This window comes from Triturus cristatus, chromosome 1_2, assembly GCF_964204655.1.
Source record: "Triturus cristatus chromosome 1_2, aTriCri1.1, whole genome shotgun sequence".
NCBI lineage: Eukaryota > Metazoa > Chordata > Amphibia > Caudata > Salamandridae > Triturus > Triturus cristatus.
In genome coordinates, this window is record NC_140580.1 from 923,560,617 (window position 1) to 923,588,196 (window position 27,580).

General features: G+C 49.3%; 1 protein-coding gene across 3 annotated transcripts in view; it reads left to right on the plus strand.

Moving 5' to 3' along the window:
- UBE4B (ubiquitination factor E4B) overlaps nt 1-27,580 on the plus strand; it is a 918,898-nt gene that overhangs the window by 219,279 nt on the left and 672,039 nt on the right. The window contains exon 8 of one of the 3 annotated variants that reach the window (XM_085609804.1): nt 13,933-14,046. The exons of the other annotated variants lie outside the window; for them this stretch is intronic. Within the exon in view, the coding sequence (XP_085465930.1) occupies nt 13,933-14,046 (114 nt within the window). The remainder of the gene's footprint in view (nt 1-13,932; nt 14,047-27,580) is intronic. 3 annotated transcript variants of the gene reach the window in all.

Consider the following 27,580-nt stretch of genomic DNA (forward strand, 5'->3'; position numbering starts at 1 on the left):
GCGCCTGTAGCTCTGCATCTGGACCCCCTTGTCTCGTGAGTCTAAGGGGTTGTTGCCGAGGATTAGTATACTGGGTGATTGTGTTTGTTGATGGGGGGTGTAGAGCTTGGTCACTCCCCATGTCGTCTCTGTGGTCTGTCTATTGCTAGTGTTTCACACAATCAACCAATTGTCTATTATCGGGGCAGAACAACCACTTTTGTGAATAGAGAAATTATTAACCATTCTGGTTGTGAGAAAGTGCCCGCTTTCTGCATGGTTGCCCCTACTTTTTTGCTGAACTGCTGAAGTACTTTGACTTAGTGTGCCCTAGGTTCCTGCTGATCAGGTACCCAGGGCCTATGTTCTGTTCCTAAAACTGCATTGTAGACCAAACCCAATTGGCACTCTGGCCACAGGTCAGTCCCTGGTAAATGGTACCACAGGTACCCAGGGGACCGTGACCAGGGAAGGCCTCTAAGGGCTGCAGCACTTATTGTGCCACCCTTAGAGGTCCTGTACCTTTACACTCACACACTGCCTTTGCAGGCTGCGTGTTTTGGTGCAAAGCAAAGTGAAGTCGACATGGCACACATCCCTGTGCGCCATGTCTGTAATCCACTGCCCTGGCATAGATCAGTCATCCCTCTAGCTGGGTGCACTATACCAGTGGTAAGGGTACAGGTACATGAGCCCTATACCCCTACAGTGTTTAAGTGCATTCTTAGACATTGACTGTTTTTCTATGAAAAGTGTGGAGTTGGAAATCTATAAAAGTCCTTAAAACTGTAACTAAATATCAAATATACTTTTACTTACCTATTTACAAGAAATGTCCCAGTGTAGTAGCCAGGTATGCTACACTGTGTAAGAAAAGTAATCTGTAAAGTAATCTATCTAACCTCCTATTGAAAAGCCAACACAAAGTATATGTACAATATTTCAAAGCATTGCATTACTAGTAGTTCAACTCTAATCAAACCAAAGTGTATATATACAACTGCAATTCAAACTGTTTTATTACTGCAATTCAAACTGTATTATTATTACTGCAAAGTATAAACCACTTACCTGTGCCAGGCTTGCTTGGTTCTAGGAAATAAAATAACTTAGATCAATTTTGTTTGTATAAAAATATTCTTTGAGTTCAGTCTTTGAGTGTGTGACAATCTTTTGCTGATTGTGTACAGAAAATGCTCAACACTACCTTCTGATAAAGGCTTACTGCTTGCCCACACTACACAAATACAGAGTAAGGCGCTATCTACTTTTACCTCTGCCTAACTTTAGGGTTCCACTGGACTCTGTGCACACTATACCTCACTTTGGTATAGTATATATGTGAGAAAGTGCCATCTTTCTTGCATGGTATGACCCCACTTTTTGCTGAATTGCTGAATGTACTTTGACGGAGTGTACCCTGGACTCCTGCCAATCAAGTGCCCAGGGCCTATGTTCCTTCCCTAAAACCTAACACCCAAATTGGCAAACCCTGGCCACATGTCCGCCCCTGGTAAATTGGACCATAGGTGCCCAGGGCCTTGTCACCAGGGAAGGCCTCTAAGAGCGGCAGCACTATTTGTGCCACCCTTAGAGGCCCTGTACCCTAACACACACTCACACTCACAAAACACGAACTCCACAGCACCAGAATGGCAACACTGAAGACTGAGAAGTTTGGTATCAAACTTCTCATCACATTAAACCTGCACTGATGCCAGTGTGGGATTTAATGTACAAAGCACTACAGAGGGATTCTTAGAGAATCCCCCTGAAACTTAACGTACAATCCACGTCTTGTCAGAGAGGCTGCCTAGGCTGCCACACAGCAGACATGTTGTTGGACCCCTGGGTGGAGAGCCCCCCGCTCTCCTGGGCCTGCAACAATGCACATCCTGGGCGAGGTGCTAGGTCTCCTCCCCCAGGATGGGCAGGGGGAAGCTTCAAAGGCATGCCGCCTTTGTGAGCTTCTCCAGGCCACTTGCTGTACTCCGCAACTGGCCCCCACCGGTTCTGGCGGGAAGACTGGCCGGAAACTCCAAGTAAGGACAGGGGATGTGCCAGCCCTGCCAACCCCACCCCTCAGGTGGGGGAGGCGAGGTGAAGCACATCTCCGGGCTCTCGCCATCTTGAAGATTGGGAGCCCTACCCAATCAGGACTAGGCCACTCCCCCCCCCCCCCCCCCCCCCCCCCTCCCCATACAGGAGAGTGGCAGGATAGGGGGTGTACCCACCCCAGGGCAGGGACCTGGTGGTCCCTGCCCTTTCCCTACCTTTAACGCTCCTAAATTTAGTATTTAGGGGCACCCTGAACCTTCCTTCCTCAGATTCCAGATTCTAAACTAGCAAAGAAGAACAAGAAGAAAGAAGACCTGCCGTGCAGCTGCTAAGAAGAGGAAGACACCAACTGCTTTGGCCCAAGCCCTACCGGCCTGTCTACCCTCGAACCTGCTCCTGCTAAATCTCGGCACCTCCTGCGGCCAGCAACCTCACAAACCCCGGAGGACCTGTCTACTTTGTGACTCTGAGCACCTGGGACTCCCATGAGCAGTGGCTCTGCTCAAAGCAAGTTTCTAACCCCTGGCATCAGCCCGGAACCGCAAACCCTGCACACTCTGCACCCGCCAAGCCTGGCCTGTGCCGGAGTGGACAAAGACCATTAGGACGTCCCCCCCCCCCCCCGCCGACTGTGACCCCGAATCCGGCACCCAAGGACCCACCTCGACGCTCCGGACTAAGCCTGCAGCCTCAGAACCAGGGACCCCCCCAACCGCGATCAACAGAGGGTAATATTTCCCGACATCCAAAGGCACCCCGGCGCCCTGCGGCCCCCTGTCTCCTGGGTACCTACCTATCCTCCAACTACCCATCTTACCTCTCGAAGTGGTGGTAGCACCTGAAGAATCTTCGTCCCTGAGCTTGCAGCCTTTGTTCGTCCTTGAGCTTTCCCATTGAAATCCATTGAGCGCCCGAAGGCTCAAAAGCACCCTGCACCCAGCCGCCCGAATGGTCCTGGCAGTGCAACTTCTACTCCTACCTACTTCCCCATTTGCCCTGAGCAAGTGACCAGGAGCCCAGCTCCCAAAGCCGCGTGGCCTGCAAGTCAGCAGCCACCAACTAAGGCCCCCCTGCCTCCCACAGGATAACATTGGACCTAACTCACTCTGCACCCGGCTGCCCCTGTGCCGCTGAGGGTGTAACAACTGTACTTATCTGAACCTGGGAGACCCATGAGTCTATGCCCAGAACCTTAACTCTGCCAGTCGAGTACTTACCCAAAAGATAACTCACTTTTCTTCCATAGGGTAACATTGACTGGCTTCTTCTGAAATATCTTCTAAGCGTGGAGTTTCTAAACTTTAAAATATTCACCTAAAATCAACTGAGTAACGAAAACAGAAATACTCACCTGCTATTAGGAGAGATCCCAGTGCTGGATCTTGCTGCCCAGCACTGACCCTGAAAAGTACTTACCACCAACTAAATGTTCTCCCATAGGAAACCATGACTGTTTTCCTGTGAAATTTCTTCTAAGTGTCGATTTTTGCAAACTACAAATATTCTTTACAAATCGTACCAACTGTGAAAACGTAATTACTTACCTGTTTTAGATAGATGCCCCAGTACTGAGCCTAGGAGCCCAGCACTGGATTACAAAAGTAACGAGAACATACTTTACCCGTAACTTGTATTTTCTTCTATAGGAAACAATTGACAGTTTTTCTATGAAATTTCTTCAGTGTCGATTTTGCAAACTTGCAAATATTCCTTAAAAATCGCCTATGTAACTTAAACGCAATTCCTCAACTGCTTACAGGTGGTACACTAGTTCTGGATCGAAGATCCAACACTGACCTAGAAAAAGTAACCATAATCCCACTTACCTGCTAAGTGAATTTCCTTCCATAGGATAACATTGGTAATTTGATTAGCAAAAGTTTCTAAGTGTCAACTTTTAAAATGGCAAAATATTGCTTAAAAATCACAACAGTAACTAAAAGGAATTTACTCACTTGTTTCCAAGAACTGTCCCAGGACTGAATCTAGGATCCAGTCCTGGAGTTAGAAAAGTAATCCTGAAAGTAATCAAGTGCACATAACTTAAAATTCCCATTGAGCTCAATGTATTCTTGTGTTTGAAATTGTGTTGCCTATTGCAACAAACTGTAACTATTACCTACACAAGTCAATTGCCTATTGCAAAGTATTTAACTAAAGCATCTCAATGCTGACTGAGTGTGTACAACAAATGCTTTACACTGTCCTCTGATACTGCCTTACTGCTCGACCAAGCTACCACTTAAGAGAGTAAGGTGATATCTTACCTTAACCTCTGCCAAACCTCTGGGGACTGTGGACTTTGTACACACTACCTATTTGGGAACAGTATATACAGAGCCACTTTCTCACAATATATGGAGCCAGCTTCCTACACTGGTGCAGTGGATATTGTCCCTATCTATGTAGCTGAGATCTTGCCCCAGGTATACAAGGGAGGCTTTGGCATTTTAACCTGATGTGTCCGTTCAATCATAGAATAAGTAGACAAGTTATTTTCAGACATTAAGGACCGTCTCCAGGAGAAACCTTGCCAGGTGTGAGCCCTCTGCCCTCCCCAGTATGCCAATGATTTGTATACTATTATAACTTGATCTACTCTCCACTTCAATCGTCTATTTGTCGCAAAGCAGCATATGAATAGAGTCTTTAACAGTTGAAAGTCTTCCTTTTAGTGATTTAAAGCGATGCACCACAGTTTGGAGCTCTTACCGAAGCAGAAAGACATTGAGGCCCATCTCTCCAATATGCCTTCCAGGGAGGTACAGGTATCTTGAATTCCTTGAAATATTACTGTGCCAGAAGACAAGCATACCTCCAATATCAATCTATCAATCCCTGTGAATTCATTGGCTAGCTGTATCTCAAAGTGTGTGGGGTCTCAGGATAACACCTCTCACCGACATATGGGGTCACCCGCAAAACAAGGTATAGATGTCATTCAAGGTAGTGGTGATATTTGTAATGTTCCCATCATTGAGTCAGAGCTTGGGTTTGCCCACAATAGCCTATAGCATAATGTACAAGGGCCAGGTTTGGTTGCAATAACTTTGACCAGTTATTGGTTTGGAATTATGATGTTGAGATTTGCACAACCTTGCTCATATTACCCTTGGTTATATGGGGCTACACCACATTCTGGTAGCCATCTTAAAAAACGACAAAGGGGGAGACTATGTATGTTTTATGGCTGCTCCTCCTTTCGTTGCCAGAGCCCCATGCCTTCAGCTCATTGGGAACCCTCCATCCATTTCAAAGCCAGCAATTACATCAGTGGGAAGACAGCAGGTCACTTTCCACAGTAGGAGTAGGAGAGGTGCCCTCAATGCCTCCCAACACCCAACTCCTCACCTCTTGTTCTTACTTCTGCTACTCTCTTGCAGACTTTGTATGGACCTCTCCCATCTTCAATGTTGGCTGTCTGGGTGGTACGCCAGAGGCCTCCTTTTGGCCACTGACCTCTCAGCCATCTCCATGCCTCCTGGTCGCGCTTTCATATTGGTTTCTGCAAAGAGGGGGACGTAAAGCAAACGAGGCTGCTGATACTGGATTCCTTGGGCTGTCCGCACCTCTCTGTTCCACTGTAAGCCCAGGCCTCTCACATGAGAAAGGGCTGTAGGGAAGAGCATGAATATTGTGGGCACAGTCTCATATTGGGTCTACCCATGCACGCTGGTCTCCGGAGAACGGGCAGCCGTCACACGAGCAAGGCTGCTGGGGCCAGGTTCATTGGTTCTTTAAAGTCTGGAAATCCATGTCTTCGCTTCTATGTCCTGCCCTCAGCCAGAATGCTTAAATGAGACCAGACTCTGTGGGACAGCATGAGAAGCCTATATCATTTTGGGTCAGGAAAGCATTTCCCCACTGAACCCTAAGGAACTGGGAGAGCGTCAGCCAAGCAAAGCCATCTGGAATAAGAACCTTTGGGCTTCATAGTCTAGGAGTCTTCATCTGTGCTTCACTAGTCCACCCTCTGGTCATGCTGCACACATGAGTCAGAGGTATGGAGAAACCATGAACATCTAGGAGCATTTCAGGAGAGCAAACTATCGTCCCAGTCCAGTAAAGGTTATGGGACTTGTGTAGTCAAAAATGTTGCTTGTTTAAGAACAGGATTATGAAGGATTGTAAAGTGCTTGTCCGAAAGATTAACAGGAGAATGATTGCCATATTAGGTGGCCAAGTCTCCAGCAAAACTGATCATTTTCCATCATGGGATCTTTACTGATATCATGTGAACCAAATAGGTTCATCAGCCAGCAGTTCCCAAGATACATTGAAGAAGAAAGAATACTTGCCATTTTTCATAATAATAAGTTATATCTGAACGCTTATTTAAAACTACCTTACCTCTTTTTTTTCTCATCAGTATTTTGTAAATGATAGCTATTTGTGTGCTGACTTTAAAAAAAAAAACGTAGTTTTTAGTCAAATTTAAACAGCTACATTTAGTATGAAACACTTGAAATGGCAACGAGTATGGGCATTGTTATCTGGCGGAGAAAAAACTACTCCGATTTTAAGACTCCATGCTTGCCAAGATAACACAGCTCTGACACAATTTATTTCTCATTCCTCAGAGAGAGGATTCTGCCTCTTCTCTCTGCAAAATAGTTTTATGTCACACCTTCTACTTAATTTAACACTTTTGAAGTAGTGGCTTCGTTTGAATAATTTTCAAGTGAATTTTCGCTCTTCAGGTTTGTCTGTACCTTCACTGTTTCTTAACCGCCCTCATGAGGCAGCAGCAAAATAGAAAGAGACCCAATGCCTACGCAATGCTTCAGAAAGATTGAGTCGTTGTGGAAGGGGCCGTGGAAGAAAATATTCCTGAGGATAGTACAGGACAGAGGGCCAGATGTACGACCATTGTGATTTGCGAGTAACAAATTGCAAAAACTTGCGAGTCGCAAGTTGCAAAAAATTGCGAGTCGAAATTTGCGAGTCGCAAATCACAATGTACAACAGTGTCTCAGAAACTGTTTGCAATTCACCATGAGGTTGCAAATTGCATGCCTCAGGAATATTAATGAAGCACTCGCAATTTGCGACCCCTTTATGAATGGCTGGCCCTCCCAGGTATGGTGGCCTGCTGGGCTCAGCAGAACTCCATATCTGTGACTGCTTTTAAATGAAGCAGATTATTATTTTTTTTTTTTTTAATGAATCCCATTTTCCTTAAAGGAAAACGGGATGCATTTAAAAAAAATGAAACGTTTTGGTTTCCCTTTTTTTAGGGCAGGTAGTGCTCCCTGGGACCACTGCCTGCCCCTAACAAATATTTCCCCCTACATTCACAAAGGGGAAGGGGTCCCTTCCCTTTCCTTTTGCGAGTGTTTAACCACCCTTCTGAGAAGGGTGGTAAAATGCGACTGTTTTGCGACTGCAATTGTGGTCGCAAAGCAGTCATACATAGGGCTCAGACTCTCATTTAGGAGGGGACGCCCTCGGAACGCCCCTTCCTAATAGCGAGTCACTAATCCTATTTAGCGAGTCTCAAATTGTGAGTAGTTAACTCAATCAATCAAGATACTTATAAAGCGCACTACATACCCGTGAGGGTCTCAAGGTGCTGGGGGCGGGGAGGGGGTGCTGCTACTGATCGAAGAGCCAGGTCTTGAGGAGTCTTCTGAAGGCCAGTAGGTTTTGGGTCTGCCGTAGGTTGGTGGGGAGGGTGTTCCAGGTCTTGGCAGCGAGGTGGGAGAAGGATCTGCTGCCGGTGGTCGTTCTTCGGATGCGGGGGACTGTGGCGAGGGCGAGGTCGGCGGAGCGGAGATGGCGGGTGGGGGTGTAGAAGCTGAGGCGTCTGTTGAGGTATGCTGGCCCGGTGTTGTGGAGAGCTTTGTGTGCATGGATGAGGAGCTTGAAGGTTATCCTCTGGTTGACGGGGAGCCAGTGCAGGTCTCTCAGGTGGGGTGTGATGTGGCTGCGGCGGTGGATGTTGAGGATCAGACTTGCTGAGGCGTTCTGGATGCGTTGCAGTCATCCCAGGAACTTGGCCGACGTTCCTGCGTAGTGGGCCTTTCCGTAGTCCAGTCTGCTGGTGACGAGGGCCTGGGTGACTCTTCTTCGAGTTTCGGTTGGGATCCACTTAAAGATCCTGCGGAGCATTCGAAGGGTGTTGAAGCAGGATGAGGAGATGGCGTTGATCTGTTTAGTCATGGAGAGGGTGGAGTCGAGGATGACCCCTAAGTTGCGTGCGTGGTCGGTGGGTGTTGGGGCGGTTCCCAGTGCGGTAGGCCACCAGGAGTCGTCCCAGGCTGAAGGGGTGTTTCCGATGTTGAGGACCTCCGTCTTGTTTGAGTTCAGCTTCAGTCAGCTGTTCCTCATCCATTCGGCGACGGCCTTCATGCCTTTGTGGAGGTTGGTTTTGGCAGTGTGAGGGTCTTTGGTGAGAGAGAGGATCAGCTGAGTGTCGTCGCGTAGGAGATGATGTTGAGGTCATGCTGTCTGGCGACGTGGGCAAGGGGTGCCATGTAGATGTTGAACAGCGTCGGGCTGAGGGAGGAGCCCTGGGGTATGCCGCTGATTATCTCGGTGGCCCTGGAGCGGAAGGGGGGAGGCGGACGCTCTGGGGTCTGCCAGAGAGGAAGGACGTGGTCCAGTCCAGGGCCTTCTCTTGGATTCCGGTGGCATGGAGGCATGTGCGTAGTGTGTTGTGGCAGACCGTGTAGAAGGAGGCTGACCGGTCCAGGAGGATGAGGACTGCTGTTTCTCCGTGGTCAAGCAGGGACCTGATGTCATCGGTGGCGGCAATGAGGGCGGTTTCGGTGCAGTGGTTGCTGCGGATCCCGGACTGGGATGGGTCCAGGATGCTGTTCTCCTCGAGGTAGCGGGTCAGTTGTTTGTTGACTGTTTTCTCAGTGACTTTCGCCGGGAACGGGAGCAGGGAGATGGGTCGGAAGTTCTTGAGGTCCTTGGGGTCTGCCTTGGGTTTCTTGAGTAAGGCGTTGATCTCGGCGTGCTTCCAGCTTTCCGGGAAGGTTGCTGTCTCAAAGGAGATGTTGATTACTTTCCGGAGATGGGGTGCGATGGCTGTGCAGGCCTTGTGGAAGACGTGGTGAGGGCATGGGTCTAGCGTTGATCCGGAGTGGATGGTGTTCATGATCTCGCTGGTGTCCTCGTCGTTGATGCTGGTCCAGGAGAGCAGGCGGTTGGTGTTGGTGGTGGTCGTGGGGGCGGTGGTTGTCGGGGCGGTTGTGGTGTTGAAGCTGTTGTGGATGTCTGCGATCTTGCGGTGGAAGAAGGTGGCCAGCGAGTCGCAAAGGTCTTGTGAGGGCGGGATGTCGTTGGTGTTAGAGCTGGGGTTGGAGAGTTATTTCCGATGTTGAAGAGCTCTTTGCTGTTGTGTGCGTTGTTATCTAGGCGGTCTTTGAATAGGGTTAGTACATGGCCCTTTTGTATTTTGCATGTGCAAACAGGTCGCAGACCCGTTTGCGCATGCAAAATAGGGTCGTACATCTGGCCCAGAGTCAGATAATGTTCCATTGTTTCTTTGGAATGGGACTGCCTCATTTCTGATACCACCTTGGACTTCTACTACTACATCTACCCCATTGAAACGATAAACAACAATTGCATCCTTAACTTGCTTACGGAACTCTAGTAGGACGTGTTTTGACCTGATTGCCAGTCACCCTTAACTTTGAATACCAGAACTCAGCCATGTCTTCCTAATTTGGCGTCCTCTAGCATTGTGTGGGCCGTCTGAAGCTCTCAGGGGTGTGGAATTTAATAAAATAAAATATCTACTTGTACATTTAAGAGGTTGTTTCATAACTCTACTTGTCCTGTAAAAACACTTGTTCCTTTGGTGCCACATAGTGCAGTGACAGATTATGGCAACAATCTCTTTATGTAAACGCTTTGATATTAGAATTTCTGATTATGCCAGGGCTCATATTATAGGAGGGTCTGAATTCCAGTAATTTCCTTATTTTGCCACCTTTCCACAAATCTATATACTGGGGCTGGAGGTAGCGTTAAGCAATAGTTCCAGGGTTGGAATGCCCTTTTGAGTCTGTGCAAACCTTCTAAATCACATGTATTAGGAGTTTTCACTAGTTCTTTACTAATCTTTTCCCATACTGAGAGACTGGAAATTTACTCATGACAATGGCAGGAGTAAGACTTCTTCCAGGGTTGGGAAAAAAGTGGTTGAAGAGAAAGTGAACTTGTAAACGCTCATAAGATTTTCACATGAGCAAATCTACACCTGCATATTTGCTCGTGCTAAAAAGCAGTTCACAAATATTTTCTTGGAGTACGATTTCCTGGTCTATTTCTGTAAATTCTTGTGAATTCGTGAAAGCCATAAATTTGCACTAATGCAAGGACATATACCCTGGTGCAATTTTGTGCCTTTCTTAAAAAAATGGGCCCCTAATTTGGTCTGGAGTTAACAAAGACCTTTTGCTTTTATTACATTTCTTCCCCCCTCTATCTATCTTACATCGACTGGCTCCTGCTCTTTCACAAGGAGCAATTCAGCACACAAAGTAGTTTTGTTCAGTGCCAGGGACGACTATGGCAATGTGTGCTCTTTGAGACCAAAAAATATAATTTTTCCCAATGTTTGTTTTAAAGGTAAGGGCCTGGCAGCTCCCACACAGCTTTACAAAAGCCATATCAAAACAAGACACGCAGTGTCAGACCTATTGGCTTTGCCAATGCTTTTTTATTTTCATGTTTCCCATCATCTTGTTGATGCTGGTTGCACTGCTTTTCCATTATGAATTTTTTTAGGAAATACTAGCATGCATCAACACATTTTACTAAATGATGCTTCAAAGAAGTTTAGCAAAACGTTTTTTTGTTCGCTGTTGCATTTTCTGGGTGAACATTTTATTTTGAAAGCAAAGGATCATTGTTCTTGCTTTCAATCTTCTGCAGATATTTGCATCTAATTAGAGAGCATTCTAGGAGCATTATATTTATCCTCATATTGTTAAACTTTGCAAACGTGTGTACACATTTTTACACTGGAACCACTGTCAGTAATGCAGTTCGAGTTTACAACATTTCTTTAGAGCTCTCATCCTAATAAGAAAGGCTTTGTATTACTGAACCATAAATACAAGTTCAAACAGCATTAACATATGGACACAAATATTACCTTAAATGCAGACAATGCCCTTCCCTGATCCATAATGTGGTACTGTAAACTGGCAGCCAAAAAGTTTGTGCTGCAGCTGTATGGGCCTACTTGTCCCAAGGACAAAATAAACATGAAAACGTGTAGTCCTTGACCCTAAACAATATGTCCTGGGAGTCGGGCTATAGGAATTCCACACTCCTGAACAGCTTTATAAGCTCATTGTTTCTGTTTTGGGATTCCTACCTGTCTGACCATTCTTTTAACACGTGGGTTTGATGCTGCAGTTTCATTTGGAATCTAAAGAATTACTTGTTGTTAAATTTGGTTTACAATGTGCGATTGTTTGTTTTTCAAGTGTTAAGAAATCAAAGTTAATGGTCCTACAGGTAAACATGTGCATACATGTAAAAAAAGACTATTATCCAGTTAAGTGTTCCAAGGTCATGCTTGTGTTCAAAGATAGGCTTTGTTAGTGAATTTAATAGAGGTCCTCATGATGGAATTAAAAGTAAGTGACATCTGTCTGTTAACGTAGCTCTGGCCCCCAATCCACTCCACCTCCATAGTAAGGCAATACTGCTTGGTAGTTGATACATAGCTTATGAATGTGAAATAGTTCAGAGATGTAAAAGCAGCACATTACTTGACTTTAACAGTAGTTTTTAAACTTACCATTTTAACTTTTTACATGCAACCAGTTAGTCTTTCTGGTGAAGTGGAAGAATAGATTACAGTAGAGCAGGTTATTCAGTATCGAGACTGGATATACACTCTCAACATAGCTTGGAACTTGTGGAGCATTGTATGTTTTGTGTTGAGCTACAGAAAAGCCACTGGCATGCCTTTAGTCGAATCATAACAGTTTATTGCTCAAGTAAACAAGATGCAATTCCTGTTCCAAGCACTAGATTGCAGGATTATAAATCGCATGTAATCATATGTAGTTTCAAAGAACACATCTGTTGTGCAAATAAGTGAGATTTTCTCAGCCTCCTACCCTGCAGGATCTGCTGAAAGACCCTTGGTTGTCTGTCCCTACCTGATATATTTACGTCATTACTCAAGATGTGCAAAATACTGTTAGGGATGGTACATCTGCAGGGTTTCTGTGTACAGTCTATCATTTTGTTATGTGCTTGGGTTTCTGGGAGCACAGAAAGATCAAGGCTAAAGGAGATCTTTGTACCGGAGACATTGTAGCCTCAGTTGCTACAGTCTTAGTTTTGACCTTGACTGCCTAGGTGGCTGTCGAGATGTGACCCTCAACATGGGAGTCGGTTTTTTTTTGTTCAGAAACAGCTGAATGGGTGCTAGGCCTGCCTTTGGCTTCTCATAGATGGCTCTTTGCTGCTTGCCAGATGGCCGATGCTTCTAGAATCTGCTACTTCTCTGTGTCCATTATAAACGAATAGAGTTCCAGGATCAGAGACATAATACGACATCAACTGCACATTTCGTACTATCGATAAATCAGCAGGGCTTGATCTAACAAGTGTTTTCTTTGACTGCATGATTGATTTGCTGCATGTTAACTCTTGCCCACAGTGCCTGCCTGTATGCATATCTTTTATATTTTTGCAAGTCTGTGTACCTCGACCTGTGTCTGCTTGCATGCCTTTGGACTGGGCATGTGGGCAGGTTAATGATGAGAAAATGCCTTTTCTTTTGTGTTGGCCATATGTATGAGAATTCATGTGTATCATTGCCTCTGTTTCTCATAATGTGATGTTTCTCTTTTTGCTTTGTACTCAAGTATCCATATTGTGACCAGACATGCTTGTGTTACATTTACAACTGTTCCTCTTTCCGTATTTTCTTAATTATTATCCTGTCTTTGTGTACATGCATCTGAGTTTTACATACTTGTGTTTGTAGCCTTCATTAAGCTCCCTGTTTATAGTTCTTACATATAGGTATCCCTTGTGCTAATATGTAGGGCTGCATTGTTTAAGGCATAACTATGCTTGTATGATTCCTAATACGGGGACCTTTTGCTAGTGTGATAGCCTCTATGATGTTGTTCGCCCATCTGTTGATACTTATCTTCAACTGTGCATGGTCTGGGCTTTTACAAGGCATGTGCATGGGTCCTGTTATTGCTGGAACGTGCACATTGATGTTTTTTTATTTTGGCATTCTTTATATTTTTTGGGTGGACATGTGCTAACGGAAAGAAACTTGTAAACTGTCAGAAAGCTAGGTGATGTACAGAATGTTCTTGAAAAGCATGTTTCTCGCTCACCTTTGCTCCTTTTACGTTCTGTTCTCGACTCTTATTCCTTGGCTATCTGGTCATTATTTTGGTTCATTTTGCTGCATGGCACTTATAGTTATTTGTGCGTTCTTCCCCTAATTCTGAGCCCCAGTGCTGTGTCATACTTTTTCTTGCTCATTCTGATAATTTCCCTCTGCTGGTGCTGCCTAATTGTACTTCTTTGCGGTATCTAGTCCTAATTTTGATTCTCTGCCATTTACTACAAATTCTGTCCCTTTGTATTGGCTGCCCCTCATTACCCTTTCATGTATCATGTCCCAGCTTGTGCATATTTGTGTTGTAGGGTTCAGATTCTGGTATCTTGTGCATCCTTATCCGTTTCTCGCAGTGTGACCCACTCTTCTGAGAGTCCTTGCAAGTGTTTGTTCTGGACTTTGAGTTTCTGACGTTTGTCAGATTTTAGTTACTTGCAATTGTTTGATCTGTTGACGATAGCATTATTTGTCACTGACATCCTTTTTTCCTGCTGCCTTAAACTAAAATTCCTACTTTTTTCTTTGCTTCTTGGTGTTGTCTTTGGTAGTGCTAGCTTGAACGACAACCCTTTCTCCTTCCTCTTCTTTGGCCCTTCTGATACACTTGGGGATAGCAGTGATGAAAACGAAGAAGATTTTTCTTGTGTACAGTTTGGGTCCAGGTATTGGTACAAGAGGTGTGGAGGCATGCTTTGATGTGAAAACACTAACTGAGTCCTTAATCTGCAAAAGAACCTTATTGTGTGCAATGCCAGTTGAACTGAGAGTTTGTATTATGAAAAGTGTTAACAGGCTACTGAAGCCTGCTTTGCCATGGAACAGGGCTGTCTTTCCCCGGCAGGGTATTTTGAGGGAAATGTTTCTTTTTTGTTCCTGTGTCCTGGCTCTTCTGAGTAGTGAAACCGTGAATACCTTCCTTAGCAGTTAAATGTTGAACACCCAGCGTCAACGCATATTGCGGTTAGTCATAGTAGGCCTCAGTGTAGTGTTGCACTCTCTAATTTGTTCTATGTTCTACCCTACTGTGTGAATTTAATCTTTCTTCCCTTACGAATAGCAATTTCCACCACGGCTGGGGGCTGTTTGAGTTTTTGTTTTTCATATTTTTTCAAATTATCTACCCTGCATCAAATTCTGGGTTTAAGCCCATGTTTTCTTTTACTAGCCATTTGATGATTTGAATCACTTCTGTTTCTGCTTGTGGAAATGTCTTGTAAATGGCTGAGTTCAGTTTATTAGAATTGGAACAGAGTCCAACCGTAACAATCAGACATGTGCACAGAACAAATGTGATCCCATCTTGCAGGTGGCATTTCATTTGATCATCTAGACGAGGGAGTAAGGGCTGAGTTTTGGGACGTGAAATCGGGTACTGAACCATGGTCATTTCTGTTTAATGAAACCTGTCGGTGTGCTCGAGTTCTCCTAGGCCTGCATAGTAGCCATTCTCACCACAACAGTATGCAGCCAGTAATAGTGTCCCCAGGAAGGGTCAAAGTACCTAATTGCAATACTTTGATCCTGTGATAGTTTGCTTCAGCCACTTAGTCTAGGTCTAGAGAACTGCCCACAAGTGTCTTATAGCAAAGGGACCTTTGAGAACGTAACACTCTCTGTTTAAGTCCCTGTTGTAGTCTAGGCATGGAGGTTCTGAGGTACTGTTGTACTATGGGGTAGAAAAGCCTTATTACTCTGAGCAGTCAAAAGAGCTTTCCTCACCAGGAGCAGATTATGTCACCTGGAATGCCTGCACAGTGATTGAGCAGAGATGCATTAGAGGGTTTTGGCCCAAAAGTCCCTACGTTGCATGGAGAACCTCTCCCCTCTTTGATTCTTTTTGATCCTTTTCTAGCCATCAGGCTTTTTCTTTGGTTCTGAGGCAGTAGGTGGTCAGTATCCATGATGGCCACTAATCTTTACCACTTGAGTCCAGGGTCACAAGTATTCGTGCACTCTAATTGCATAGCTAAATGAATCAGGCCCAAGTGTAGTAAAGTCAAGCAATCACTCTTTTCCTAAGAGGTGGTATTTGGTTAGTTTGTATAGATAGCATCCAACAGTATCAAATTTCCAGTCAGAGCTCTCATTTCTAAATGGGTAGGCTTTTATTTATAAGTGGTAGAAATAGGTTAGTAAATTAAGATATTTAGATATGCACAAAAAACTGAAGATGCTAGCACTTTCTGACGCAGAGACGCAATCACAAACACTTCTGTTTTTGTAATATGGTCCCTTGGGGCCTATTTATCCTGCAGGAGAATGGTTCATTTCTTCTCGGCAAGGACTCGGATACTTTTTGTAAAAACAATTTCCTTATCTAATTAGTGAGTTGATAATAACTTTCTTTGGTTCTTGACAGGGTTTGAGATCATATGTCTGAGTTGGCAGCAAAGAACAGACCAAAATCAGTTACACCCAGTGGCGTACCACAAACAAAATAAACATGGGTTCCACTCAATTCAGTAAAAAATTAGTTATGGCAAAAGCAAACTGTTCCTCAAGTCTTGATGTAGACTTAATGATGCTCCAGTTACTTTTATGGCCACTGAGTGCATTATTGGGTGTGGTTAAAGTGAAGTCAGTTGAGTGCACAAATCTGCTCCACTTTTTGACATCATCTCATACTGCTGCTTTGGGACGGTTTGCTAGAAAATGAGGACGCCCAGAAGAAAGTACCTCGTATCTTAAAAATCGGTGGAAAGTGACAATATTTCCTTTGAGTGATGCTCAGTTACCTGTGATGCTCAAACCAAACTTTAAAGCAACGTATCACAGTAGCTATTTTAACAAGCACCATCTAAAAGAGATGTTTAGTGTACCATAAGCTATCATGATCTACTAGTTCCTTAAGATAGTCCCTTTTCATTAAGAGGCCTGTGTACGTTTTGGAAGCTAATGCCCTTTTTTAGGTCGAGCATTCGAGACCTCTTGTATATACTTTAGCATATACTTGTATGTGTATGTACTTTGTGGGCTCGGGAGATCAGCCCTAGGACTTGTCTGCTACCGCATAGGGACTTTTTTTCTGTTCAACTGCCTCTATTTAACTGTCTTGATAGAAAACGACCAGCAGAGGTCAGTAAAATACCAGAATTGCTTTCTGCTGTGGGACTTTCTTTATTTTTTTTAGTATATCTTTCTGGCAACTGCCTCTATTTATAGTAGGGAATATTTTGACGCCAAGGCTTTGGTTGTACTGTGAAGGATTCTACACAGGTCAATCAATCAATCAATCAATCAGTGACATTTATAGAGCGCACTACATACCCGTAGGGTCTCAAGGCGCTGGGGGTGGGGGGGTGCCGCTACTGCTCGAACAGCCATGTCTTCAGCTTCTTCCTGAAGGAGAGGTGGTCTTGGGTCAGGCGCAGGTCGGTCGGGAGGGAGTTCCAGGTCTTGGCGGCCAGGTAGGAGAAGGACCTTCCTCCTGTGGTCGCTCTTCGGATGCGGGGGACGGCGGCGAGGGCGAGGTTGGCTGATCGGAGGTGGCGTTTGGGAGCGTAGAAGTTGACTCGGCTGTTGAGGTAGCTCGGGCCTTGGTCGTGTAGCGCTTTGTGTGCGTGGGTGAGGAGGCGGAAGGTGATTCTTTTGTTGACGGGGAGCCAGTGAAGGTCTCTCAGATGTCCGGAGATGTGGCTGGTTCGTGGGATGTCGAGGATGAGTCTGGCTGAGGCGTTCTGGATCCGCTGGAGTCTCTTCTGGAGCTTGGCGGTGGTACCGGCGTAGAGGGCGTTGCCGTAGTCCAGTCGGCTGGTGACGAGGGCCTGGGTGACGGTCCTCCTGGTCTCGGTGGGGATCCACCAGAAGATCTTCCGTAGCATGCGTAGGATGTTGAAGCACGCCGAGGAGACGGCGTTGACTTGCCTGGTCATGGAGAGGGAGGAGTCCAGGATGAAGCCCAGGTTGCGTGCATGGTCTGTCGGTTTGAGTGCGGTGCCCAGGGCGGGAGGCCACCAGGAGTCGTCCCAGGCGGAGGGTGAGGAGCCCAGGATGAGGACCTCCGTCTTGTCCGAGTTCAGCTTCAGGCGGCTGGTCGTCATCCACTCGGCTACGTCCTTCATCCCTTCGTGTAGGTTGGCTCTGGCGGCGGCGGGGTCGTTGGTCAGGGAGAGGATCAGCTGGGTGTCGTCGGCGTAGGAGATTATGTTGAGGTGGTGTTGCCGTGCGATGGCCGCGAGGGGGCTCATGTAGACGTTGAAGAGGGTGGGGCTCAGCGAGGATCCTTGAGGGACGCCGCAGATGACATCGGTGGCCTCTGACTTGTACGGTGGTAGACGGACTTTCTGTGTTCTTCCGTCGAGGAAGGAGATGATCCATTCCAGCGCCTTGTCCTGGATTCCGACGTTGCTGAGGCGCTGTACTAGGGTGCGGTGGCAGACAGTGTCGAATGCTGCGGAGAGGTCTAGGAGGATGAGGGCCGCTGTTTCTCCGTTGTCCATCAGGGCTCGAATGTCATCGGTGGCGGCGATGAGGGCGGTCTCGGTACTGTGATTGGCTCGGAAGCCGGACTGTGAGGGGTCGAGGGATCCATTCGTTTCGAGGAAGGCGGCCATCTGCTTGTTGACGGTCTTCTCGATGACTTTGGCTGGAAACGGGAGGAGCGAGATGGGGCGGTAGTTCTTGAGTTCGGTGGGGTCCGCTGTGGGTTTCTTGAGTAGCGCGCTGAGTTCGGCGTGCTTCCAGCTCTCAGGGAAGGTGGCGGTGTCGAAGGATGTGTTGATGATGTCTCGCAGGTGGGGTGCGATGACAGCGTCAGCCTTGTTGAAGACGTGATGAGGGCAGGGGTCGGTCGGTGATCCGGAGTGGATGGAGTTCATCGTGCGGATGGTGTCTTCGGTGCTGATCGGAGTCCAGGCTTGGAGGGTGGTGGTGAGGGGTGGTTGTTCGGTCTTGGTGTGCGTTGGTTGGTTGCTGAAGCTGTTGTGTATGTCCGCGATCTTGTTGTGGAAGTATGAGGCGAGGGAGTTGCAGAGGTCTTGCGATGGGGTGATGTCGTTGTTTTCTGCGCTGGGGTTGGAGAGCTCTTTCACGATGTTGAAGAGTTCCTTGCAGTTGTGTGCGTTGTTGTCCAGCCGGTCCTTGAAAGCAGTTTTCTTGGCGGCGCGGATCAGCTGGTGGTGTTTCCGGGTGGCCAGCTTGAAGGTGGTCCTGTTGTCCGGTGTGGGATCCCTTCTCCAGACTTTCTCGAGGGCTCAGCAGTTCTTCTTGGAGCTCTTGAGTTCGTCGGTGAACCACGGGGCTTTCTTGCTGCCGGGTCTGCTGGGCGGGGTCCTCAGCGGGGCGAGTTCGTCCGCGCAGTTGCTGATCCACTGTGTGAGGTTGTTGGCGGCCTGGCTGGGGTTCGCTGAGCTGGCAGGGGGGTGCTGGCTCAGGGAGGTGGCGAGCTGGTCTGCTGTGATCTTGTTCCAGCTTCTGCGGGCGGCCTGTTGCTGGTGGTGGTGGGTCGTCGTTCTCTTGAAGGTGAAGTGGACGCAGCTGTGGTCCGTCCATTGGAGCTCTGTGGCGTGGCTGAAGACGATGTCTTTGCAGGATGAGAAGACGGCGTCGAGTGTGTGTCCGGCGAGGTGGGTGGGGGTGGATACCAGCTGCTTGAGTCCAAGATTGGCGAGGTTGTCGAGCAGGGTGCTGGTGTTGCAGTCGTTGTTGTTCTCCAGGTGGAAGTTAAGGTCCCCCAGGAGGATGTAGTCGGCGGAGGGGAGGGCATGCGGGCTGACGAAGTCGGCGATGTCCTCGCTGAATTGTGTGCGTGGTCCCGGGGGTCGGTAGATCAGGGTGCCTCTGAGGGTGGTGTTTGGGTCGGTGTGGATCTGGAAGTGCAGGTGTTCGGCGGTGGTCAGGGAGTTGTCGGTGCTGGTCGTGAGACGGATGGTGTTCCTGTGGATGATGGCGACGCCTCCTCCCATCTGGTTGGCGTTGCGGTCCCTTCGGACGATCTTGTAGCCCTCCGGGATGGCGATGGCGATGTCGGGAGCTGAAGAGGCGTTCATCCAGGTCTCCGTGAGGAAGGCAACGTCAGGGGCTGTGGCGTCTAGGAGGTTCCAGAGTTCCACGGTGTGTCTGTGGACGGAGCGGGTGTTGAGCAGGATGCACTTGAGGTGGGTGCTGCTGGTGTTTGGCTTGGCGGCTGCTGGTGCGGGGCAGGTCCGGATGCAGGAGAACTTGCAGGCGTGGCAGCTGAAAGGTCCGTGGGTGAGTCGTGGTGTGGCTTGGTGGCAGTCTGGGAGTCGGCCGGTGTTGAGTGCGATGAGGGTGGCGGCGGAGTACGTCAGGCGGGTAGGTCGGGGTCTTCGTGGGCCAGGGGTCCTGGCGCTGGTCGCGATCCGGTCGCGGACGGGCGCAGACGGGCTTACCTTTGGCGCGCCTTCGGCGCACAATCGGCGCGCCCGCTGCGCGTGACCGCTGCGCGTTCGCACGGTCGCCATATAAGGCGAAGTGCGCGGGTGGGCGGGGCAGCTGGGAGGCGGGAGCGGTGAGGGATACAGAAGGAAAAAGGGGCGGGGCTAAGCGGCGGTGGCGGGAAGCGGGGAGGGATACAGAAGGAAAAAGGGGCGGGGCTAAGCGGCGGTGGCGGGAAGCGGGGAGGGTGAGCGAGGATCGGCGAGGTAGGCGGGCAGACAGGGAGGAGACAGCGAGACACGGGCACAGTTACCAGAAAAAAAAAAAAAAAACACGGGCACGGTTACACTGAAAGGAGAAGCACAGGTCACACAGTCAAGGGAATACAATTGGCACCAAAAACGATCAGCCGGCAGGCAGGCACGGACCGCGCCTCTCGGAGGAGGGGGCGTGGTCAGCGGCAGCGCGACAGGCAGCGAGGCAGCTAGGCAGGGCAGAGGAGCACACGCAGCAGCTGGTGGCCGTGCGGCGCGGGGGTGTCCCACAAGTGGGTCACACTCACCTGCGTCGCACGGTCGCCATATAAGGCCAAGTGCGCGGGTGGGCGGGGCAGCTGGGAGGCGGGAGCGGGGAGGGATACAGAAGGAAAAAGGGGCGGGGCTAAGCGGCGGTGGCGGGAAGCGGGGAGGGATACAGAAGGAAAAAGGGGCGGGGCTAAGCGGCGGTGGCGGGAAGCGGGGAGGGTGAGCGAGGATCGGCGAGGTAGGCGGGCAGACAGGGAGGAGACAGCGAGACACGGGCACAGTTACCAGAAAAAAAAAAACAAAAACACGGGCACGGTTACACTGAAAGGAGAAGCACAGGTCACACAGTCAAGGGAATACAATTGGCACCAAAAACGATCAGCCGGCGGGCAGGCACGGACCGCGCCTCTCGGAGGAGGGGGCGTGGTCAGCGGCAGCGCGAGAGGCAGCTAGGCAGGGCAGAGGAGCACACGCAGCAGCTGGTGGCCGTGCGGCGCGGGGGTGTCCCACAAGTGGGTCACACTCACCTGCGTCGCACGGTCGCCATATAAGGCCAAGTGCGCGGGTGGGCGGGGCAGCTGGGAGGCGGGAGCGGGGAGGGATACAGAAGGAAAAAGGGGCGGGGCTAAGCGGCGGTGGCGGGAAGCGGGGAGGGATACAGAAGGAAAAAGGGGCGGGGCTAAGCGGCGGTGGCGGGAAGCGGGGAGGGTGAGCGAGGATCGGCGAGGTAGGCGGGCAGACAGGGAGGAGACAGCGAGACACGGGCACAGTTACCAGAAAAAAAAAAAAAAAAAAAAAAACACGGGCACGGTTACACTGAAAGGAGAAGCACAGGTCACACAGTCAAGGGAATACAATTGGCACCAAAAACGATCAGCCGGCAGGCAGGCACGGACCGCGCCTCTCGGAGGAGGGGGCGTGGTCAGCGGCAGCGCGACAGGCAGCGAGGCAGCTAGGCAGGGCAGAGGAGCACACGCAGCAGCTGGTGGCCGTGCGGCGCGGGGGTGTCCCACAAGGGCCTATGGGCCCACCCTGAGATTTGTATGCTATTCAGGCCTGTGGGATCACATTGAGTGACACATGGAGGCGGTAGTCTTCTTACATACACCTGTGCGTTTATACCGGGATGATTGGTTTCTTAGTGGGTTTGGGCCTCAAGTATCGTTTACCTGGATGTTGTCCAGGTAAACGATAAGTCTCATGACCGAAGCCCTCAGACGCTCGATCACCGGCCGGAGAACCTTGGTAAAGCACCAAGGGGCGGAGGACAGTCCAAAGGAAAGAGTCGTGAACTCGTACATCTGGTTGTGCCAGGAAAACTGGAGAAACCGCTGTGGGGAAAACCGGTATGGTAAGGTACATGTCTTTGAGGCCGAGACGCACCATCCAGTCGTTGGGCTGGAGAAGATCGCGAAGAAGATGGATGCCTTCCATCTTGAAATGGCGGTAAACCAGCCACTCGTTGAACTCGCGCAAGTTTATGATGGGCCTCTGACCCCCGTCCGGCTTGTCCACCAAAAACAGGTTGCTGACAACCCCTGGGTTGAAGGGAGGTTGCTATGATCGCACCTTTGTCCAAAAGAGACTGATCTTCCTAGTCGACCAAAGCGGCGTCTTCTGCCGAAAAGGAAAGAGGACGCGGCGGAACCGGTTGCGGAGGCTCCCCATGGAAAAACTATATGAAAACCTTGAACAGTTTGCAGAGCCCAGAGGTCCCCCGTGACAGAAGTCCAAGCCTGGAAAAAATGCGCCAGACTTTTAGAAGGGAAGAAGGGAAAACACTCACCGGAAGAGCTGGAGGCGCCACCGCCTCGACCGCCTCTGTTCTTCCCTCGACGTCCTCTCGACGGATAGAAGTTTCCAAACCGGGCCTGATCTTGAAACTGCCCTTGATTGGAGCTTTGCCTCTATTTAGAATTGGGCGGCCGGACGAGCGGCCCCTGCCTCGTCCAGCCCCTCGGAAAACCCGTGGGCGAAACACCTTCTTAATGGAAGACTGCGCCCTGTCCAAGGACGTAAAGGTGTTCACGAAGCGCCCAAGCTCCTTTATAAACGGCTCCCCAAAGAGGCCGCCCTGAGCAATGGGACATGCTTCAGAGTCGGCTAGGTCCCCAAGCTTGGGGTCTACCTTAATTAAAAGGGACCTGCGCCGCTCAGTTGAGATAGCGCAGTTAGCATTCCCAAGGAATACTACAACACGCTGTGCCCAAGCCGAAAGGTTGTCAGGGGAGATGAGACCCAGATGACTTGGCTTCCTCTGCCATATCCAGAATTTTCGTGATGGGGTTTAAAGCGCCTAACATCTTGTCTTGGCAAGCTCCCCAAGACCTGTCGATACCCTTTTTAGGGTCCTTGACAAACTTTTGTAAGAACGTCGCCATGTGAGGGCCTTTGTCAGGGGTGGCCGCTACTTTTCCCTCCAAAGAGGGATGAGGGCACTCCGCCCTCAGACAGCTGCGAGCTGTATCCTCTAACGGCCGGCGGTTGCGGCTAGCGACATATTTGGCAACCTTGTCAGACGGTGCCCAGTCAGAGGACCTAGGATGCAAGATGTCATCAGGGTCTAGCATGTCTGCACAAAGGTTCTGGGGCGCAGGATCGGGCGTGGGATGCGCAGGACGCCAGGTGCGAGAGGGGCCAGTGGGATCATCGTCCGTATCCCCAGGGGTAGTGGGAGTTACTGGCGGGACATTACTCGCCAGGAAAGCCTGTTTAAGGCGGGCAAGGGCATCCACATCAACCCCCCCTTCCTTGGGACGTTTTGCTAGAGGGGGTTGTGAGTCAGAAGGACTACTGTTGGAAATTGGGGTAGCCGGGATGGCCTGGGCGGCTCTGGCCAGCTGGTCGCAGGCCTGTTCAGTCCGGCGGGAAAGGCGGTCCTCTAAAGGCCCCATAGCCTGTTCCACCGCCTTATGGGTGGATGCGTCCACCGCATCATAGAAGTCCTCATCCCACTGAAGTGCAGTCAGTGGGTCGTCCTCCCACTGGTCATCCTGGTAAGTATCATCCTGGTATGATTCTATTAGGACCAGGAGAAGATGACAAGTCAGGTAAGTGGGAAAATGGAAGTGAGGGGTTACCTCAGGCTACAGACGGCTGGGTGACAGCCTACACTTTCAGCGGGCAGTGCTCGCGTTAGGAGGGAAAAGCCCTGGGACCCAAACAGCCCTGTTGTAAGATTTATAAGGGCAGCCTGCCTACTGGGCCCCAGCAGGGTGAACCTGCAGTACAGACTCGGAAAGAGCGTTAATTAGGTCTAATAGTACGGCCCCCCGAGGCGGGACACAGCCAACAAGATCTACTGTCGAACGACAGTTACTGCCCCAAACGGGCGTTCGCAGGGGCGTGTAATACACAAAAGAAACTGCCTAATGGCAGAAAACAGGCCACACAGGTGTCAGGCAGGTACCGGCGGCTCAGGTGCGGCGGTGCGATCGGAGATTCCAGCGCAGAATGCGCGGAATCTCTGGAACGCTCGCCATGTCGAGGGCAGAAGTTTCCCTCTAGCGGCCAAAGGAGCACGCCGCAAGCCGCACCAACGACAAAGCCGCTAGGGAGGAAAAACGCTCCCACGGCCGAACGCGAGTCAGCTGAGTAGCGGCTGACTCACGAAAGGAAATCCCTAATTAAGGACCAAATACAAAATTGAGGAAATAAAGAGGCGCGCGACCGCAAACAGTCGGCGCACTACGCTGAGGAGTACCTGGGGGAAAAATACACAGCTGTGGAAAACACCACAAGCAGGCACCACAACACGCATGAAACAATGCGTCAATAACAGCCAAACGGCTGAAACAATGAAAACAGTCGCCATAAGCAGAATTACACAGAGTGAGGAAAAAGCATGACTTATCTGGCTGCAAGCAGCGAAGAAAGAGGGGGAATGGACATTGACGAAGGACTACCATCACCTCGGAGCCCTGTGATTGGTGCATGAAGAGGACACTCTGCCCATGGACACTCTTATCATTTTACTTGTTATTCTCAATGTTTCATGGGAATAGTAGTTTGTTTGGTTATCTTTGAATGGCTTCTATTCAATAAAGTGGAGAAAGAATAGCATAATCCTCGCCTCCGGTCCTGACAGAATTCATAACCAAGCGATTATCTAATTGGAGGTTATGGTTTTTCATTGATGGTTCTCTGGAGGTCATGGCTGTGGGTTCAAACTGCTGAATTCTCTATACACCATCCCGAGTCAGTTCACTCTCTAGTGTTCCATGTGGATCAGACCTGTAGATTTACACTTTTGAGGGTGAAGGGCGTAGTTCTGCAACTTAGGTCTACAGGTTCACACATGAGAACATTCTGTAGATCCTGACCCCGTCACTTCACAGTAAGATTATTTTTAGATCTGTTGATTGGCACTGGTATTAATTTGCATTAGAACTTTGCATTCACATTGGAATTCTCTACACATAAGGGTTTATTCCATACTTTAGAATTCTCGGTGCATCTTGCCCATCATTGTACTGTGTAATTATTTCTTTGACACAGATGTTTAATGTGTTACTCTAAAGTTTACAGTGGCAAGATATCTGGAAGCACTATGGATTCATCCTTGAGCAAAGTCTTGTACCATATAGGAGTACAAACGATTTTTTTTTTTAATGAATTATCCTGATGCTTTCAGCTCTTCAGTGAACCTTCACGAGGTGCATATTATAACTACACTGGAAGCATGCTCCTTATTTGGAGATCAAATGAACCACTGAATCCTTCCTGGTTTGTGGGAATGAGTATGTGCAAATGCGCAAAAGGTGGATTATGTTATTGTGTTGGAACATGTAATTGAAGTACAATATATATATATATATATATATATATATATGTTCGAGGCATATGAGCTGCAGATCTTCACACTTTTGCATAGATCGCCATCTGGTGTTGGGCCCGGATGTTTGCAGTTTGTTTTTCCTCTTGGAAAGTCTTTGGAAGTCACGAGGTCGGTGACTCCTCCTTTGGTTCGTATTGCGCATGGGCTTCGGCTCCATCCTCAGGTTGTTTTTTTCCGCCATCGGGCTCGGATGTAATACTTCGCGCTCCGGTTCCGAACTTTTCCAGTTCAACGATCGACGCGAAATCCTCGTTCATCGAGATTCTTCAGATAACAAATCATCTTAATCACCTTCTCTTCGACACTTCTTCGATTCCAGTCGTCGACGGCGGCCTTCGGGCCTATCCCGGCTCAGGTCTCGGCTGATGGAAAGAACTCCCTTCAAGAAGTGCCCTCGATGTGGGTCCAAATTCCCCCAAACCGATCTTCATGAGGTGTGCAACCTCTGCCTCTCCCCTGAACACGAGGCTCGAGACTGTCCCGCCTGCAAGTCTTTTAGATCGAAAAGGGCCAGACGCAACATGGCGCACTCCTCGACCTCCGCTCCAGTCGACATCTTCGGGGACGACGTCGAAGCTCTGGGACAGCAGCACACCGAAGAAGACGATGACGACCTCGTCAGTGCTTCCGAAGCCGACGACTCAGATGTGGAGGACATCACCCCGGCGCAGAGGGTCGTGAGTACTATACCCCCTCCCACACCGACACCCAAAAAGGCTTCGGTCACGACTTCGCCTCCGAGCCTAGGCAAGACCAAGGACACTGCTTCTAACACCCCACCTTTGGGCCCGGTAAAGAAGCCTAATAAGCCTTCCGGCACCTCGGGCTCGAGCCAGCCTACCAGCGGTGCCGAAAAACACCCTTCGGCACCGAAGCAAAAAAGCGTCCTCCACCTCCACACCGAGCTCAGCACCAGAGCCCTCGGTGTCGAAACCCGGCCTCTCGGTGCCGACCAAACATCATAAGACCCTCGGCGCCGACACTCCCGTGCCGAAGCCTCGCTCGGCACCGAACAAAAAATCGGAGGTTCCAAAAAAGCACGGCACAGACAAGCCTAAAAAGCCGTCGGCCCCGAAAACCTCTGCGCCGACCGAACAACCAGTGTCGCAAGAACTATTCACGCCGGATCCTTTGCAAAAGACACTTACCAAGGATCCAAAAACTGGACATTTGACACGGTCTTCAAAAAAAAGACATTTGGACAAACCAGCTCCACCTCCAAAGAGGAAGGACTGTGCTACCTCCCCTTTCAGAGTGCCTTCCCCACCTCCTCCACCTCCTCCACCCTCTCCACCTCCGCCCCCTCCACCTTCTCCACCCCTGCCTCATCGCTCTCCGACCCCGTCTCCAGACCATGATTATCAAGGGGACCCTTACTACGATCCAACAGATGTGCCACAAGACCACACCCCTACTGGATCCCCAGACCCATGGGAGGATTATAACAATCCAGACATCCCAGACGTCCCACAGGATGACCTTTATCCATCCAGGCCATCCCCACCAGAAGACTCGTTAGGTTTTCACCACCTACTACAGAGGGCGGCACATTATCACAGGGTAGAGCTACATACTGACCCAGTAGAGGAAGATTTCCTCCTAGACACCTTCGATACTGCACATAGGTCTACTGCTATACTACCTATGCTAAAAGGGGTAATCAAGCATGCACCAGAGGTTTTTAAAGACCCAGTCAGGGCTAGGGTCCTAAACCCACGCATAGAGAAAAAATATAAAGCTGCCCCCACAGATCCTGCCTACATTAAAGGCCCTGCACCACTGGATTCCTTAGTGGTATCTACAGCTAGGAAGAGATCAAATTCTCAGGCGTCAGGCGAAGCACCACCACCTGACAAAGAGCTCCTAGACGCGTCAGGGAAGCACACTGCGTCACAAGCTGCCAATATATGGCGTATCGCCAACACTCAAGCGCTATTGGCCAGATACGACAGAGCGCATTATGATGAGCTAGAAACCATCATGCACCATCTCCCTGAAAAATACAAAAATAGGGCTAATGAATTGATTCAAGTGGGAAAAACCACAACCAATACCTCTATACGCTGTGCCCTAGACGCGGCAGACACAGCCTCCAGGGCCATAAACACCAGTGTCCTCCTCCGTCGCCACGCCTGGCTAAGAGTTTCAGGTTTTAAACCTGAGGTACAAGCCTCCATATTGAACCACCCATTTGATCAACAACATTTATTTGGTCCAAAGGTTGATGAGGCCCTCGAGGATGAAGAAAGACACTGATACGGCGAAATCTATGGGATCCCTACAGTCACACACTCCTAGGCGCTCCTTTCGGCGCTCTTCCTTTCGGGCCACGGGCAGAGGCTACTCCTCAGATAGCGCATCCACGTCCTACAAATCCCCTCCTCAGTCCACCTTCACAAGGGGTTATCAAAGAGGCGGCTATAGAGGCAATAATAATAGAGGCAAAACATATACCGCCCGCTCTGCCACACCGCCTACCCAATGACTTTCCCCCGCTCC